At 49.2% G+C, this 17,953-nt stretch overlaps 1 protein-coding gene across 2 annotated transcripts; it reads right to left on the bottom strand.

The window, feature by feature from the left end:
* Window positions 1-500: 500 nt before the first annotated feature.
* ago3b (argonaute RISC catalytic component 3b) lies at window positions 501-16,978 on the bottom strand. 2 transcript variants are annotated; one of them, XM_056583199.1, is made up of 20 exons: window positions 16,616-16,978; window positions 16,119-16,433; window positions 13,868-14,039; window positions 13,231-13,351; window positions 12,609-12,817; window positions 11,615-11,751; window positions 11,024-11,158; window positions 10,060-10,165; window positions 9,291-9,438; window positions 8,777-8,896; window positions 7,393-7,536; window positions 6,199-6,365; window positions 5,300-5,484; window positions 4,453-4,612; window positions 3,925-4,015; window positions 2,931-3,125; window positions 2,237-2,371; window positions 1,852-1,953; window positions 1,215-1,414; window positions 501-632 (listed from the first exon to the last, which is right to left on the bottom strand). In XM_056583199.1, exons 2-20 carry the CDS (start codon window positions 16,135-16,137, stop codon window positions 524-526), a joined length of 2,655 nt encoding a protein of 884 aa, XP_056439174.1. In that variant the 5' UTR covers window positions 16,138-16,433; window positions 16,616-16,978; the 3' UTR covers window positions 501-523. The 2 variants fall into 2 exon arrangements, with proteins under 2 accessions (XP_056439174.1, XP_056439175.1); XM_056583200.1 differs by having other exon boundaries at window positions 10,060-10,147.
* Window positions 16,979-17,953: the final 975 nt, after the last annotated feature.

The following is a 17,953-nucleotide window of genomic DNA, read 5'->3' as shown; positions in this document are numbered from 1 at the left end:
CTGCAGAGCATTTCATAGCGTTTCCCGTTACCTCTCGGGAGCACCGACACAAACAGAACCGTTAACAGCTACCTCCGGGACTGAGACACCAGAGACGAAAGAAAAACGTTTGGATGAGCTAGCTAAGAGTAGCGGATAGGACGGCGCCCCGCTACCCGCCGACGTCAGAGCTGAGGGAACCGACACCAGAGGAGGAAGAGGAGGAGGAGGAGTGGAGGAGGAAGGGGATAAGTGTGGATCTGACGGAGGGGGAGGGGCAGAATGTAAACGATTGGCTGGTTTGGTATTGCATACTGTGGCTGTTCTCCTCTCTGGCTTGTCCTGTGTGTATATATATATATATATAATATATATATAAATATATAGAGATATATATGTATATATATATCCCATCAGTCTGGCGTTCTACACGTGTGTGTGTGTGGGGGGGGTGCCGCCAGCGCTGGACCTGGTAGGCTTGTCCTTAGAGGGGGGTGAGGGGGGGAGGGGGGCGTGTATACTGGTGGTGGGGTGTGTCGGGGCCTCAGGCGAAGTACATGGTCCTCAGGGTGTCGTGGTGGATCTGCACCGCCTTGGCCAGCGCCTGGGGGTCCCGGCCGTTGCTCTGGCCCGACACGTGGCTGCCCTCCGCACTGGGGGGGAGGGGGCGAGAGAGGGAAGGGTGAGGCCCGCACCAGGGAGACGCACACACATACACACACACTGTTCTGTGCTGCCATTTCCATACTAATTCAAGCAGATTCTCGTAATTTGGCAGAAACTCGTTTTTTTGGCAGGAATTCGTTATTTAACAGAAACTCGTTATTTGGCAGACACTTATTATTTGGCAGAAACTCGTTTTTTAACAGACACTCATTATTGAGCAGATTTTGGCGCGACTTCAGATACCGTTCATCCAGGAGCAGGTATTAGGTTTTAGGGGACATCTTGCGCGAGGGTGCCTACAGATTAGACTGCAGACATTGGGGATCGAACCCAGAACACCTGAACCACAACACCTTTTAAATGCGACCGCTCCGTTTTTCCATCCTGATGGAGTAGAGTGAATAGAGTGAAGCTAACCATCTATTACGCATCAAGGAAACATCTGGAGAATGCTGACACACCAGTCAGACTACTAGAAGAATCTTTAAGTTGAATACCTTGCCACTCCTATACAAACACACACGCGCACACACACACCCACGCCCCTCCGTGCGCGTGTTGCGGCTCACCTGTCGTGCTCCTTGTCCACCAGGTGGTAGCGTGCGCGGAAGGCCACCAGGTGTGCGTAGTAGGCGGGCGCGGGGATGGACACGGAGCGCGTGCAGCGCACGTAGGTGTGGCACAGCTGGTAGGTGAGCAGCTGGAACTCGTCCGCCGTGAAGCAGTTGTCGTCCCACAGGACGTGGTAGTGGGAGGGCCGGCTCGTGCCCTGGGAGGAGGAAAGGGTTGAGTTGGGACGAGAGACGTAGAGGGAGATGGACGGAGACCGAGAGAGAACGAGAGAAGATAGGGCGGAGAAACATGCATGTGCGAGTAAGGACGAGAGACAGAGAGAGAGAGACAGAGAGAGAGAGAGAGAGCGAGAGAGCTAGAGGGACAGAGAGAAAGAGACAGAAGTTAGGACAGAGAGACCAAGAAAGAGAGACAGAAATTGGGACGATGAGACATGCATGTTCAAGTTAGGACGAGAGACAGGACAGAGCGAGAGAGACGGAGAAAGAGAGACAGGTTCATGTTAGGTCAAGGAGAGACAGAAAAGAAAGAGACTGGGTCAAGTGCCAACCTCAGGGAGAGCATGCGAGTGTGTGAGAGAGAGAGAGAGCAAGTCAGAGCCAGAGCGACAGACGGTAAACATAGGACCCTTGCCTGGATCCCAGCGTGACTGCAGAGGTAAAAGTCAAACTCGTAGGGGTGGGTGATGTCCGTGTCCACCGTGGTGCCAGCAGGAATGTTTCCGCTTCGTCCCACCTTACGTAAACAAACACACACACACACACGATAAGTCAGGGGGTACTAGAGATCATTCTTTCTCCCCAAGCAGAGACGCAAAGCCCCGTTTGCCCAATCAGAAGCTGCGTCCGTCGAGTAGAAAGCCATTGCATTCTCAATCCCTTTTTGTACCCCGGGAGACAAACACAAGGCTGTCGCTCTAATCCATTTCCCCCTAGCTTGATTACAAAAACCACAGACTCATTCATCTCCTCTAAATCCATATCATCGATCAGGGGGAAGCGGTGTGGGCCACTCTCACCCGTTCGTTGCGGTCGGCACAAAAGAGGCGGGTGTGGTGACGCTTCTGCACCACGATGTAGGTGATGCCCGGCTGGTACTCCTTCTCCAGGGCGATGCACGCCTCCCGGATGGCCAGCAGCTCGTAGTACAGCACCTGGGAGGGGGAAACCGCGCCCGCTCCACCGTCACTTTGCCGTCGCTTCAATGACGAAACCTCACTGAAGGTCACTGGTTGAATGAGGTCTAGTACGATGATGTACTTGAAGAATAGTGCCCCTCGACAAGGGCAGTATAAACTCTGGCTGGCAACCAAAGCAGTTCAATACAAGCGTTGGGGTTCCTCTTTAAAGCGGTCCTCACAGGATCCGCGTTCAGCTAATCGTTTGGAACGTAGCCAGACAACAGACAGGAGTTAATAAGGGATTTCATCGATGGCTTCCTTCATGTTTATAATGAAGAAACCCATGGAATCCAAACGCTGTTGCTTTTGAGTACGCGCAAACTAAGCGGTCTTCTGATGGGAGGCTCCTCGAGAGGGCAGCGCCCTTCAGGTTCAGAGTTTAATGCGTTAACTTTTGAGCAAAGCGTCAAGGTTGAGAATCCGAGCGGTACATTAGGCCCAGGATAGTGCCAACACCAGGTCGGACCTCAACCCACAACACACCGGCGACATGGGCCACCGAGCTGCCCCCTAGCCTGACCCCGGCCGGTACCTGTCTGAACTGTCCTTCCGAGACTCCGTCCCGGTAGAAGATGATGCGCGTGGGCTTGTAGCGCGTGGACTTGTAGAACTGGATCAGCAGCTCCCGCACCATGGAGGCCAGGTCCTGGATCACCTCCTGCCTGGGCCTCTGGACCCGCACCGTGGCACAGTACCTGCTGGGGTGGGCGTCCATGCTGCCCACCACCTCCAGAGGGGGGACGAGAGAGCAACGCGTTGACTGGAGGAGCGAGGACAGGTAGGGAGCATCCCTGGAAGGAGATGCTCCCCCACCACTCTGCGTTCCTTCTCAAGGTTTCTCCCCCTCGCTGATTGAAAAGGTGATGTGTTACACCATCAGGTGCGAGTGTGATTAGCCGTTACAAGCCAAAAGGCTTGTAACGGCTAATCACACTCGCACCTGATGTTGTAATGTGTCACCTTAAAGGGAGTTTTTATTTATTTTTCTTGGGTCACAGGGTCGTCATAAATATTTGGCCTGTCAAGCCCTTTGAGACTGTAATGGTGATTAAGGGCTATAAAAGTCGAATTGAATTGAAAGGAACGTTGACAATCAGATGAACAGAATAGGCAGGAAGGCCTGGCGGCTGTTCACAGGCATTTGGTTTATACCTTAACGATCAGAGGCCAGTGTGTGAGAACGCGTCGTCTTCCCTGCTCCTACGTCTCTAAAAAACAACACTGGTGGGTTTGGAGCCGACTCTGGATCGCGACCAAAAATGTTCTAAACCCATGAAAAAGCAGTTCCTCGCCAATGACTAAATCAGCCATCCGTTTCATGGGCGATATGAGTCACACACAGAGCTTCCAAGGAAATCGCTTTCCCCTCCAGCTTTCTGTGCGTCTTAACAGCTACGGTGCCACCACCACAAAGAGAAAGGCTTGGCCAACAGCCGCGCGGCGTTCCACGAACATACATTACGAACACGTTGTGATCGACTGAGGGACGGCTGGGGTGAACCCGGGGACGAGGTGGAGGTCCTTACCGCTGCGATAGACGGCTTCTTGCCGTCGCCCGCTGGGGGGTGGGTGACGTCGGCGCCCAGGAAGATGACGGGCTGCTGGAACACGGAGGGGCTGGTGGGGGGGGGGGGGGGGGGGGGGGGGAGGGAGCAGAATGAGACCAACACCCTCAGAACCAACCGGAATCGTGCTGTATGGAAGGGGTGGGTCGCCACATCCCATTTTCATATTGTTAACGCGCATTCCAAATATAAAGAATGGAACACGAGGGAACTTGATCTCTCTATCTCTGAAGGCCTAAACTCTGCAGGTGGTCGAGTTACACCCCGTTTCCAGTTTAGTTTGAGAAATTCTACCAAAAGAGAAAGTGAATCGCTTGAGTGGGTGAGGCATTCAGAAGGGGATGTGGTGTACATTTACATACAGGGCATTTAGCAGACACTAATCCAAATCGACTTAGATTAAGTAACATTTGTCAGAAGAAGGATAATTGGCTAGGTGTATCCGAACACGCGAGTCTTGAGCCTCTTGCGGCAGCTGGCGGTTTTTACCGTTGGTGCGGTACCAGGATGTTGTTGATGCCCCCCAGCTTCACGTTGATCTTCAGGCAGAGGTTGGACAGGGTCTGCGGGGAGGTCTTCACCACGTTCTTCACCTGGACGCACTGGGTGGCCATGCCCAGCAGGGTGTCTCCCACACGCTTCACCTCCGCTGTTGGGGGGGAGGGACACGGGGGAGCCGGTTCAACCATCATGACGTTAAATGACTGGCACAGAGCTGGTCGTTTCACAATGAGCCATTAAGGCCCAATCCCATTTCTACCCCTTACCCCTCCCCCTTGTTTTGAAGGAGTAAGGGGAAGGGGTAAGGGGTAGAAATGGGATTGGGCCTAAGGCTCTTGAAGACAGAGCAATGCAATGTGTAATGAATGATTGATAAAGTGCAAACCAATAAAGAAATAAACGAGATGGGGTATCTTTTTAAATTACAGCTCAGCCATAAACCTTCCCCTCAACCTTCTCCTGAACTGGTAGAGCGTGATAAAAACCTTTCACCAGATGCCATGCATCATACGCTTCCTTGGTTTTTACATGGCGCCATCTACGAAACGCCTCATTCAGATACAGGTTGGGAAGTCAACGGTGAGGGTGAGGGCTTTTCTCTTATATTTCAGTCTACCAGCCTACCCAGTGGACCAGAGCAAATGTCGCTCATCCATCATTCATATATCAGGGTGAACACGCCCACTTGTGATGTCACCACGGCACAGGGAGGGAATGATTTTCAAACGGCTTGCACCAGCTAACCACACTCACACCTGGTGGCGTGACATGAGCCCTTTAAGGATGCCTAGAGCTAGACTGCAGACATCGGGGTCCAATCCCAGCTTCTCAGTACCGTAGACGGGCGTCTTCCCGGGCAGGATGACGATGATGAGCTGCAGGCCGGCGTAGGTGTTCTTCAGGTGTCTGAACATGGGCTCCACGCTGTCCGCCCCCTGGGCGTATTTACAGAAGCAGGGCTGGCCCTGGATGGGCATCCCCGCATCCTTGGAGATCTTCCTCAGCTGGTCCGTGAAGCCCCTGCAGGTGGAGGGACATTACACCATTTGAAATAAATAAATAAATAAACATATCTAATTGGGCTGGGTAAAAAAAAAAGATTTAATCGATTTTGGATCGATTTCATTTAAATTTTGCAATATCGATTCATAGGGCATGAGATCGATTTTTTATACATATATGTATGTTTTTTTTTGTTACCATTATTATTATTTTTGCACTTTAATAAACAATGCCTTAATGCAATTTGCAGCGATGGAGCGTTGTAGGACAAGTACACTTTCACTTGCAATTCCTTTCTAATTTCAAAATTGCACTTTTGAGCCTTGAGTTTTGTTTACAGCTCCAGCTAAGTTTAAACTGTCCTTGGTTTGCACTCAAAACCTGTTGTTTAAGATGAAGAGAAAAAATAAAGTACATTTGTATTTTGTAACACAGTTGAGCAATTTTCATTATTTAAGAGCAGATTGAATCGAAATTAATCGATTCAGAACCTTATGAAACGAAATCTAATCGAATTAGGAAATTGGCCACGATACCCAGCCCTAATATCTGATACATATAAATATAGGCGTTCCTTAAAGGGTTATATTGTTCCATCATGTCTTCTTTTTCCCACAACTCCTTCATAACTATGGACAAACTATTTTGTAAATAACTTTCTTTGGTATAAAAACATCATAACGCCTGGTGCTAAGGGGTTTCCCAGGGAGGCGTGCAGGGGGCAGTACTGACTTGAGGATCTCCTCGCGGCACTGCCTCTGCGTGGCGAAGCAGGCGATGGCCCACATCTTGATCTCCACGCCGGTGTGGAACTGCTTGCCCCTCATGTCCCACACACCGTGGCTGGGCGTGGCCACCGTGCGGTTCTGCAACGACAGCCCAGGGTTCATCTGCTGAGGCTGGCGGGGGACGGGACGACACACAAACAAACACAAAAGATGTGTTGAGGGCAGGAGGAAGTGGCAGCTGGGCGATGGGCATTGATTCAAACAGTCCATCAACCAATTCATAATTTTTTTCCCAGACTTTTTTTCACTCTTAAAGGGGACCTATTATGCTTTTTCGACTTTTATGACCTATAAACGTTGTAATAACGATTGATAGACATGTTTAACCATGCACAAAAATCTATGTAGATTTTCGGGAAACTCTTCCTCTCATCTGGGCGCTTTCAGCATTCTCTGTCAACGCTCGGTTTCGTCCTTCTCCGCCCCCTCGCCCCCCTCCTGCCAACCCAACTCTGTTGTGATTGGTTACCTTCCTTGAAGCGCGCGTGCGCGCGGGCAGATTTGACCAGGCATATGGGGGCGTGGCAGGAGTGCCTCTACGTAGATGATTTCCCGGAAATGTGAACAAGTGAATCGCAAACGTTGTCCCGATTGTTTAGCGCTCTGCACAGCCACCCCAGACTGTCAGCAGGGAATACGTCGAGATGCGTGTACGTCATTATTTGACGCTTTAGTATGGTTAGACATGACTATCAATCATTATAACAACGTTTATAGGTCATAAAAGTCGAAAAAGCATAATAGGTCCCCTTTAAACAACCTTTAATCAAAGATGGAATCAAATCACAGACGATTTTTGGTTTGTTTGTTTTCGAAGGTACAGCAGGTTTCTAAAAAGCTGATCATAGGATTCAGTAGTTCACTACAATAGTTGGACCAACGTGAATATATCCTTGTAAGGTTGTTTTATACCAGCCTTCAATGTATCGCAAAACTAGAGAATAACCGATAAGAGCAACTCTAGACCAGGGGTTGCACCCGTTAGCGAGTACAACATCAACATACAGCGCAAGGTTATCCCACATGAGCACACGTTATGTTTGGATTCCAGCGGCCGGCTGTATTGTCATACCACCGTTGATGGTGAAACCCCCACACACGGTAAACCAGACGTTATAGAGGGTAGAGAGAGAGGTACCATGAAGTGCTCCGAGCTGACGCGGCCGCCGTACTGCAGCATGGGGGCGGGCAGCACGCGGCCCGTCACCTGGGCCATCTCGTCACGCACGCGGAACTGGAACTCCTGGACGAACGGGTCCGCCTCGTAGTTGGCGCTGCGCACCTGTGAGCCGGGACCGGGAGGACAGCGCGTTTAACGTACAGTGATGTCCCACCCGTTGAGAAACAGGTGGGGCGTGCGTTTCTTGTGTGCGTTTTAAAAGTGCTAGGCTGACCCCTCCAGTGGGGGCTTTTATTTTTGAAAACATAATTAAAAAAAATATACGTTTTCCAAAATAAAAGCCCCCCCTGAGCCAACCGATCTATACAACTAGTAATATGACAGGACTTTTATTTTTTTTAATCCTCCCTCCTACGAAGGGGTCAGCCCTAGAAATGGTTGCTGGTAAAATGCGTACATTTTGGTTACAACTAGCGCATGCTTTTCATTGTTGAGACATTCTCCTCAGGTGACGTTGTTCTGGAAGCTTAAGTAGGCTTGTCAGCCAACGTTTACTTGTTGGCCCGGGTAGGTGGAGTTCCCTGCGTTCTACACGTTTTAACAATATTGACAGCCTGCCAGGAACGCGCCGAAATCTAAACTGAAAGTGACCTTTAAAGCCGCATGGCGTTGCTGTGGGGATGTGTCTTTAAGGAATCGAGAAGCTCAATATCAGTTCATGGGGTTGGTAAGGTGGTTGGTTTAAAGGGAGAAAGGTATTGGATATTCACAGATATTCATGCTCTGAATGACAGCCATCTGACGCTGGGAACGAGAGACCCGTTCACCGGTATGGGTTCCGTGTATAGTGGTGTATACCTGGGAGGGAGATGGGACTTCCAGGCAAACCTGCTGCATGCAACAGCTCTCCTCCGAATACAACACGACAAAGTACCCGGCCCCCCAACAGCTGCCTAACTAAAACGCAATTAAACCAGATACCCTCAGATTGCAAAATGTCCCCACGAACATTTTAATTGCAGTTTAGATATGTATCCAGCAAGCTGGAGTAAAAGCAAGTTAGAAAATAAAAGCTCCTGCAGTGGTAGAAAGTTTGAGGTTTAAGAAAATAAAAGTCCTGTCATATTTTAGTTGTATAAAATCAGTTAAGGCAGAGGGGGGAGGTTTGAATACATTGAACTTTGACCCCTGTGCATATTTGTGGGCTGGTTAATATGATGGGAATAATACAAATAAAATTGGATTAGGCAATTTCCACCCAAATGTCCTATCTGGGATTAATGAAGTTCATCTTAACTTCAAAGCAGGGCCCAAGTTAGGAACACAAGCGGCTGGGAGAGGAAGCCTTAACCAGGTCATGTGGAGCGCCTGGTTGGCTGCTGACCGTGTGGCCGCCACTCACCAGTCGGCTGATCTCCTCCTGCCTGTCCGGGGCCGAGCGGGCCGTGGCTTTGATCATGGTGGACGTCTGGTTGTCTGTCAGCTTCTTGATGCAGCGCTGGCCGGCCACAATGTTACACACCTAACACACGCACACACACACAACCAGGGCACAATGGGTTCAGGCAGGGCCGACTACTCTACAGAGAGTCATAACGATGGGGGGAATCATCAGCAAGAATTACTCTTTTAAAAAAAAAAAAATAAAATAAAAACGACAGTATATGGTAATGTCAATAATACATGTCGTACAATAACTCAACGTATTGACTTCGTACGCATCTAATGCAACGCAAAAACAACTTTAAGTCAGTAAATACGCAAAATAAAAAATGCATAGAGTAAACATTTAAAATGGCGGCCCTTTGGGTCAAAACATTGATTCGATAAAACACATTTTAATCCAGTCTCTTAGACATGAGCGGTCCTCTGTGGCCACCGTAGTTGGCGTGCCGGGCGTCAGCCTCTGTGCTCACCTCGAGGGGCAGGTAGGTGTGCTTCTGCTCCTGCCCCACCTGCAGGCAGGGCAGGTGGGGGTACTTGAGCTGCAGGTTGTACTTCTCCCTGAAGTACTGGGCCACCGTGCGCTCCACCGTCTGCCCGTTCTCCAGCTGCAGGGGGAACCTGCACACCCACACAGGCCAGGGGGGGGGGGGTGAGTCAACGCCTGATCAGGATCCATCCATGCATCGACCCCTTGGTGTTATTCATTAAAGGTCAAAGGGGGGAAGTGCGGGCAGGACGACGGAGAATAAACAAAACCAAACCCCAGAGTGGAGGCTTGATAAATGTCACGGCTAGCTTTGTAAACAAAAAAAATATTCCTATTGTATTTACAATTTAAATAAAAAGATGTGGTGGAAGGCAGCTTCTTTAAACATAATCACCATAACCAACACCGCCGCATTAACATGCGGACAACGATGCAGCAGCTGGTCACTGCGAGGGCGTAAGACAACCCCAAACGTAACCAGGTTAAAAGGCACAGAGCTTAGGCTGGCCGGTGGTTGTCTACCAAGGGGCCCCGTGGAGCCCTGTGTGGCTGCACTGCGGGGACTATAGGAAGGGTCCTGCCAGGGTTGGGGTGGGATGTGTGTGTGTGTGTGTGTGTGTGTGTGTGTGTGTGTGTGTGTGTGTGTGTGTGTGTGTGTGTGTGTGTGTGTGTGTGTGTGTGTGTGTGTGTGTGTGTGTGTGTGTGTGTGTGTGTGTGTGTGTGTGTGTGTGTGTGTGTGTGTGTGAGCGTACGTCTGGTGGGAGGCGGGGCGGCGCGTGACGTTGCAGACCCGGTACTTGCGGCGCATGCTGCCGCAGTGCGTAACCTCCACCTTCAGACCTACGGATGGTGGACATCCTTGTGAGTGAGACATAATCAAAAAGGGCATTTTTTATTTCTTACAATCAGACATGAGGCTAGGGTTGAGGCATTGCAGTGATATTAAGATGAGCGCAAGCCGACACTTTTCTACGGCTGAAAAAAAACAAAAACGATTTTCATGGTGTATTAAAAAACATATTTAAACATAAATACTGAAGCTGTCGTTTCGACAGCTTCAGTATTTATGTTTAAATATGTTTTTTAATGTACCATGAAAATCATTTTTTCATGGTATATTCGACATTTTCCCGCCCCCCCCCCCAAGGTATTACAACATCCACAACATCCCGAGGACCGCGTCTACTCGTTTGTACTTTTTGTCATTGATTCACAAGAGAAGAGAATCCATAGGGGGTTGTGAATAACACCCGCATTACAGAACATGCACTATTGACGCGCACACACACACTATTGATGCGGTAAGCATGGACACAGAAGCGAGGGATGGGAAAAGCCAGCTGTGAGACCCGCAAATTTACAGACCACCCACCGCCGGTCGGTAGCTTGTGACTCGCGTTGCTCACAAACACAGCTTTCATCCGCCGCTGCTGCTTTCATCGCTAAACTAGGCTTAGCATCAGAAACGCACTAAATCGGATGCTCCAACCCCAGCGGGACGCGACATCCCTCTCCCATCGACGGCCTTTCCATTTAGCGCTAGACACTTTTATCCGCCCTCATTATCGAGCAGGCAGGGTTGACGCCGTTTCATGCCTGCTCACGGGTGGCTAAATGCAGAGTGCGGACATTGGGGAGGGAACCGGTCACCCCTAGACTGAGCTGTGCCCCCCCCCCCCCCAGGTCTGCCGGCGGTGGAGTGAGAGAGGTCCTTACCTTTGATCTCTTTGGTGAACTTGACGCGGTGGGAGTCTGTGAGGGGCCGCGGCTGCTCGTCGATGTTGTGGATGTCCAGGACCTCGCACATGAACTGGATGACCGGCTGGGCCTTGTAGAAGGCCGTGGCGGACACTGGACGGGCGACACAGCAGGGCGCGGGGGTTAACAGGGCGGAGCGATGCGTGGTGAGGAACGGGGGAGTGATAGCCACGCAAGGCAATTCAAAAGCTGTTTGCCTCTGGCTGTAGGGTCCCAGAATAGCAACATGCATCACTTCATATCACATTTTATAAAAAAAAAATGAATGGATCAAGAATGCTCTTTGTAATTTGAGAATTGACACAAACCCACGAAGCCTTTCAGAAAGAGAAATATAGGTCAAAACCCCTTAGAAGTAAAAATGAGTCAGAGTGGTGAAGGACCATTATTAACAAAGTATAACCAGATGATACGAGACATCCTGGTGTTCTTAATGGTGACCGTAGTCTTGTTGGAACAGTTGATTTCTTAAGATCGAACTAAAAAAACTCAAACACATCTTGAACACGCCTCCTGGGGATACAGGAGGGGGTCTGCATAGCAACTCACCGTCGATGTTGAGCATCATCTTCCACATGGCGGGTCGCACCGACTGGTGGAAGCCGAACCACACCTCCCTGCCACCGCCCAGCGGGTGGTCATAGCCCTCGGGGGACGAGAAGAAGGAGCGGCCCACCGGGGTGTACCTGGGGGGGGGGGGGAGGAGGAGGAGGTGGGTCAGTGCCGGGCTGAGGACGGAGGCACGGACGAGTTACGACATTGGGTTTTGGGGTCGTTCTTTGTAGAGCATTGTTTTTAGGTTGTTGGATTTTAGGGAGGCCTTCAGCTAAGGCACCTTTATTATAACCGCTTCAATTAGGCAGTGGGCAATGATCGTCGGTGGCTGAGAGTGAAGTCAGCGAGTGTGGTTAAATGGGAGGCATTGATCGTAAAGGGAGTCGCCTATGGGACACACACACACACACACACACACACACACACACACACACACACACACACACACACACACACACACACACACACACACACACACACACACACACACACACACACACACACACACACACACACCAAGTTCCAGCTCTAAGCACAGGGGTTGTTCTTTTTATAGTTCTTTAGTTTTCATATATAGTTAATAATGCTTTTCCATGCTTTACTAAGCAAGATGCTATGATAGGAGCTATGGTAGGTGATGAGGCAATACTACATACAAGTTTAGATGCTATGCTAGGTGCTACATGATGATATTATCATTTTATTACTTGATAAACTGAATTTGATATTATTAAACTAGGTGCTAGAAAATAAATCAAATATATTTATCAGTATTGAATTAATTCTAGTTCTTGCTTCGGATCCAATGCTAGGAACTAAGCTAGTTGCTACGCTAGGTAACAAGCTAGATGCTATGCTAGCCACCAGCCGGATGAAACTCAACAACTTGCTAGAGATTCCCAGTCGGATGCTATTCTAGGTACTAAGGCTAGCTCCTGCGCTCTAAGCCATAAGCCGTCGGGACGCGACACAGGGGCTGGGGACTCACTTCATGGAGGGCAGGTGTCGGAGCACCACATCGACGGCGTGGACTGGGTTGGTGCTCAGCGGCTTGTCCAGGTCCAGGGGCTCGGGCACCCCGCGGCCCTGCAGCACCTCGTGCAGCATGTGCCAGCTGACCAGCGACACAAACTTGATGGACACCTTGAAGGGTCGGTCCTTGCCTCCTTCGCCCGGCAGCGTGACGTCCAGATCCACCTGAAGACCAGGGGCGGCGGGGGGGTGGGCATGTGTTAGCGCAAGCGCTAGCCTGTCGAGTAGCTAGCTCCATGCAGACGGGGCAGAATTAGAACACTCGCGGGTTAGCCTCGCGGACTAGCGCGGGGGGCAACGAGAGACACGCTAGCTTAGCTTCACGTCGCAAAACACAAACCGCTGCCAACACGGATTCTTGCAGAGATAGCGGAAGAACGCAGACTACAAAAGCTACGACTGGCTCTAGTCGGTGAAATGAGCGTTGATTTTATCTCGAAGATCCCCTTCAGGGAGGTGGGGGAAGGGGCGCTCTGGGACAGATGTTAATTTAATCAACCGAGACGGGAGTGAGACTGATCCCTGCAGGTCGCAGCCTGCGTGGTATGCCTGCATGCGCTGCCTCTGCAGGCCCTTACCCCAGCCGTGGCCACGGGCAGTGGGTGCGCGGTGTAGAGGCTCCTCTTGCCGTCGTACACTGGCCGGCGGTCGCCGAAGATGGTCACCTTGAAGTGCTGCACCATGGAGTCCACCACCTCCCTGACGGAGCACACCACCACCACAACAACACGTTTGGTAATCAGCAAGGGCATCGCGTCGGCATGTCTTGACTGCCAGACGCCGCAGATAAGACAAGAGTACAAATACTGGGTTTGATTGAACTAGTGTGGTTGATAAGGTATAGGCGTATAGAGAGGTGACGGTTCTGCACAAGGCTTACTACTGCATTTATTACTTCATCTGATTCATTGCTTAAGCCCTTATCAATAGCCTTGCACAGACTTTTTGATAAAAAAAGTTCCTGGTTAGATCTGGTTATGCATTAGTTTCGTGAAACAAACGTATATGCATGATACTACAGTACATTATAATTTTGATACACATACCCTGTATGGTCATATATATTTGAATTTGGGCGTGCGTGTTTGTGTGTATATTCTTGTGTATATATGCATGCCTGTTTGTGTGTATATGGGGTAGTGTGTGTGTGTGTGTATTCTAGTGAATGTGTGTGTGTGTGTGTATTCTAGTGAATGTGTGTGTGTGTGTGTGTACCTGTTGACGCGCCGCGGACACTTCTCAGGCTTGATGTCCACCTCGTACAGGTAGACATCGATCTTGGGGATGTCCACCTGGAAGCAGTTGGCCAGCAGCTTGATGGGCTTCCCCATGGTGCCATAGCCCGGTCGCCGTGGCAACGAGAAGAGGGCCTGGGCCCCTGCGGCTCCTGAGACCACAACAAAACCCACGACGGGAGGTCAGTGTCTGAGAGGGTACGGGGTTCGATCCCCGTCCTCCCGGAGCCTCACCCTACCTGCTCCTTAAAGACGTGCGTCTGAACGCACCTCACGCCGGGTTGAATAAAGTTATATATCGCAGTGGGACTGATTTCAACCAGCTCGAAGCCAAATCCAGTAACCCAGACATAGCTCTAGTCAATGCCACATGATTTTAATTTCAATGATGTAAAAACACATCCTATAACTGAGGTATCCTACAAATAAGATAATGCTCGCCAGCCCGTACCTCATCAACAGGCCCAAAACCACTCGCACCACCCAGCAGAGCTAGTAGTAGTTCGCCTCACACAGTTGCACAGACAGTTTTTCAATTATAACTAACTGCATACTAAGTGGGAAGGGCGAAACATTAAATACGGCGACTTTAAGAAACGTATGAAATCATGATTAGTTTTAAGTCAAAAAGCATACACAACACAACTGTTTGAAAAATTCACTGCTTACTGTGAAAATAAAACACTGTTTGTAGAGTCGTAGAGCGCTTATGCAAGTTTTAAAAAAAAAAGGGCAGAGTGTGAGATTGCCTCTGCAGAATAACAAAACAGTACGTTGCAGCATATGTTACAACCACTTAAATTAACAGCTGGAATACAAGCCAGCAGCCCGCCTGACTTCATTTTAATATATTTGCACATAGTTCTGAAGAGATAACCGCCTTAACCCACGTCATATTCACATTTAGGAGGGAATTAGATCATGTTCCCATGTAGGCAGGAAAGATGGGGGTTGAGCAGAGTTTAGTGGAGCATTGACACATTTGTTGAAATAAGTGCTTCAGACACAACGATCGGAGACTGTGCCTTGTTTAGAAACACCAAAAATTCCCACCAATGGCCCTCCTTTTCCCTCTGGTGTGCCGTTGCCATGCCAACAGAACACACCTGGTAACCCTTTCTCTATGGCAACCAACTGCCGGCTGATGTGAAGGGCAGGTGCGTCCACATTTGTCGTACTTATCTTTTGAGGGCCCAGAAGGAAAAGCTGTATCTTTTTCGTACTTCCAATTTATTTGTGACGTTTTAAACTATGTTTAGGTAGAAAACACCTACACTACACAAACCAGGCATTCTTTTGGATTGAAGCACAGACTTAAAAGAGAAAAGGATTCAATAAAAAGAGAATGCATAAGCTACAATCCAATTGCCTTGTGATAACGCTTATTCAGAAACCGACTAGAATCTCGCACAATAAGACAATTGTGCTTGATTTCACTACAGTATAGCATGGTGAATACAAGGTAAATTTGGTGATTCATTCTAACGATCTCGTCGATACCATCATTGTATGCCTGCCCATAATGTCCAATCCGATAGCCAGACAGCCAGCACACAGACAATCAATATCGCACAGGCTACCGTGCTCCAAACATAAAGTACCTTTATAGCCAGTGGGCAGAGGTAGATTGACTATTTCTGGTGACGACAATCAATTACCGGTGGATGTGGCAAAAGGAGTATTCAATGGCTGCTGTAGCCATGGCAACAGCCGGTGTGAAAGACAAGCCACTCCGTCAAACGGAAGCGAGTCAGTGCAGGCGTCCGCGATGGACCTACGGTACGAAGCCAGGCTTCAAGTACACCTGACGCCGCCGTGATCACCATCTGCCACGGACAGCCGTGACGTCGAGAAAGGAAACGAGTGGGACTGGTTTCAGCACTAGACACAACCACTCAGCAGCATCACCATGGATAAAAAAAATAACTAAACAATCCCGTTCAAATATTTGTCAACTATAGTTTAGGACGACTGGAAACAGCCCATGTATACAAGAACTGTGTAACTTTCACTTTCGACCAACATCGGTGTAGTATATTCAAACAGCGTCAGCGACCCTGCCCTTTGAAGTTTGACCCCATAAAGTCACAGTAGGGCTCCAAACAAGCACAACAGATGACCGGTCTACCAATACATGTGCGGTGGTCCAAGTGGAGCCCCATAAAGACCATACCGCGCTTATTTAAAAACAACCGGCGTGCCATGAATGGCAACCACCGAGAATACCGCACCTGATGTTCCGATTTCCATTCATGGGGTCTCTGTCCGGTCACCCCGGCTCCCGATATGGAAAGATTAGCGCAGGTTCCTCTGCGACTTGGCGTTACAGCCCTGGTGGCTGTCACTTCAGAGTTCCCCCCACACCACCACCCCCACGGCTTGGGTCGCTGTGTGGAACCGGGCCGCTTCGAGGGGTTCACTCTCCCAACACCAGAGTTTCCTCCTTCCCTACCCTCTGCTTTCGTGTCAACTGTCAGTCGAAAGTTGACCTAATCGTGTCACCGTCGACCGGTCCGTCCGTCAAAGCCTCGCCCCGCGCGTTACCTCTGAAAAGAAACGAGGGGAAAACGATCAGTGTTTATTCGTCGGACGAGGATTTCTCCCCGGCGAGGGAGTGAGATTAATTCGGTTAGCGTTAGCATCGGCTAACGTCATTAGCTTAGCTTGAGCTAGGAAATTAGCCTCGTACGAGTCAAATTTCAGGCAGATTTCAACGCCAATGTTGTACCTGTTTTAAAAATGGACCCGTCGTGAGTACTGGTCCGCATGACACAGGTCGTTCGGCGATGTCGAGCCGGTAGAAAAGGACCTGGGTAGCCGGCGTCCTCGCCTCGGTAGAGAGACCGGTGTGAACTCTAGTGTGCCGGCCAGCCTCTCCGCCTCCGTGAGGGAAACCCGTCAGGAAATACCGACCCGGGGAAGCGGCGTAATTTCCCGTTTCGCAAATCAAACGTCATGTATGATTGGGCACGTTTTGGGGGGGCTTATCGGTGAAACGGTGTCTATTTTAAGCACAAGATAATTCCCCGACATTATAATTGAGACCATTATCTAAAGAAAATATATTCATTCTCACACAACGGTATGACTATAAGGAGTTTTTGAAGGTAGGATTGCGCATGTGCAAAACTGAAGAGTGTAAAGTCTGATAAGTCAATGAGGCGAGATTGGTTGTGTGACACTCTACAATCACTGCTCAGAATCCCAAGGATGGGGATAGGATTTCAGTTAATATGAGTTCCAGCTCATCCATGATCGTACTGGAAATGAAATATGTACATAGAAACATGTCTCAACGATGCAACAAAAGGAAACCAGATTGATGGACTTGAGTAAAGGACTTAAGTAAAGCAGAAGCCAAAAGTCTAATGAAGAGAAACAATACAAGCAAATGTCAGAGCTAGTGGGAGGGAGTTAGGGGAAGACATTGACAGATAGCATCCAAATGAAGATCAGGAATGTAGGGCGGTGCATGAAAGAGGAAACTGCTATTACAGGGATGCGATTGGAACATACGATAAGAGAGTGGCCATCTAACATGTTTTCATGTAAATAAATGTCTGTTAATTAAATAGTTGTCGCCGAATGAGTTAACACAACGGTTATAAAGGGGTTGGCCTATTGATGAAAGCCGTTGCATTTGCAGTATTTACCTAATGGGTATTTATGGCCACATACGGGAGGCGGCAGGTGTCCCAAGGACAACGAAACGGAAATCCTATAGATCTCCACATTACATTGTACATTGTTTACGATAAAGGGGCATCTTAAAAGTTGATGTGATCATTCAGCTGAAAGAAACAGTGTACGATATTGTTTACTCTGTACCAACTATAGAGATCAGAGAGTGAAGGGGTAAAGGAGTTTCGAATATTGGGTAAACCATCGAGATGAGCGGGGATGAGCGCCTTGATTTAGTACCTATCTGTTGTAAACAAAATAGATATTTTGAATTTAAGTTATCATTCATTTGCGGTTTTGTAAGTATTGTGTTTATGTGTTTTAGTTTGTGGGTTTTGCTTTTTATGAGAATTATGATCCCCGATTCCTACTCCTGTTCAGACGG

This window comes from Gadus chalcogrammus, chromosome 22, assembly GCF_026213295.1.
Source record: "Gadus chalcogrammus isolate NIFS_2021 chromosome 22, NIFS_Gcha_1.0, whole genome shotgun sequence".
NCBI lineage: Eukaryota > Metazoa > Chordata > Actinopteri > Gadiformes > Gadidae > Gadus > Gadus chalcogrammus.
This window is presented reverse-complemented; position numbering and strand designations above follow the sequence as displayed.

What these genes read in the sequence shown, in the direction of transcription:
- ago3b (XM_056583199.1), bottom strand. An exon ending in GTTCACCAAAGAGATCAAAG is followed by an intron (nt 10,166 to 11,023) that starts GTAAGGACCTCT and finishes CTCACTCACAAG; the next exon opens with GATGTCCACCATCCGTAGGT. An exon ending in CGGAAGGACAGTTCAGACAG is followed by an intron (nt 2,372 to 2,930) that starts GTACCGGCCGGG and finishes TCCCCCTCCCAG; the next exon opens with GTGCTGTACTACGAGCTGCT.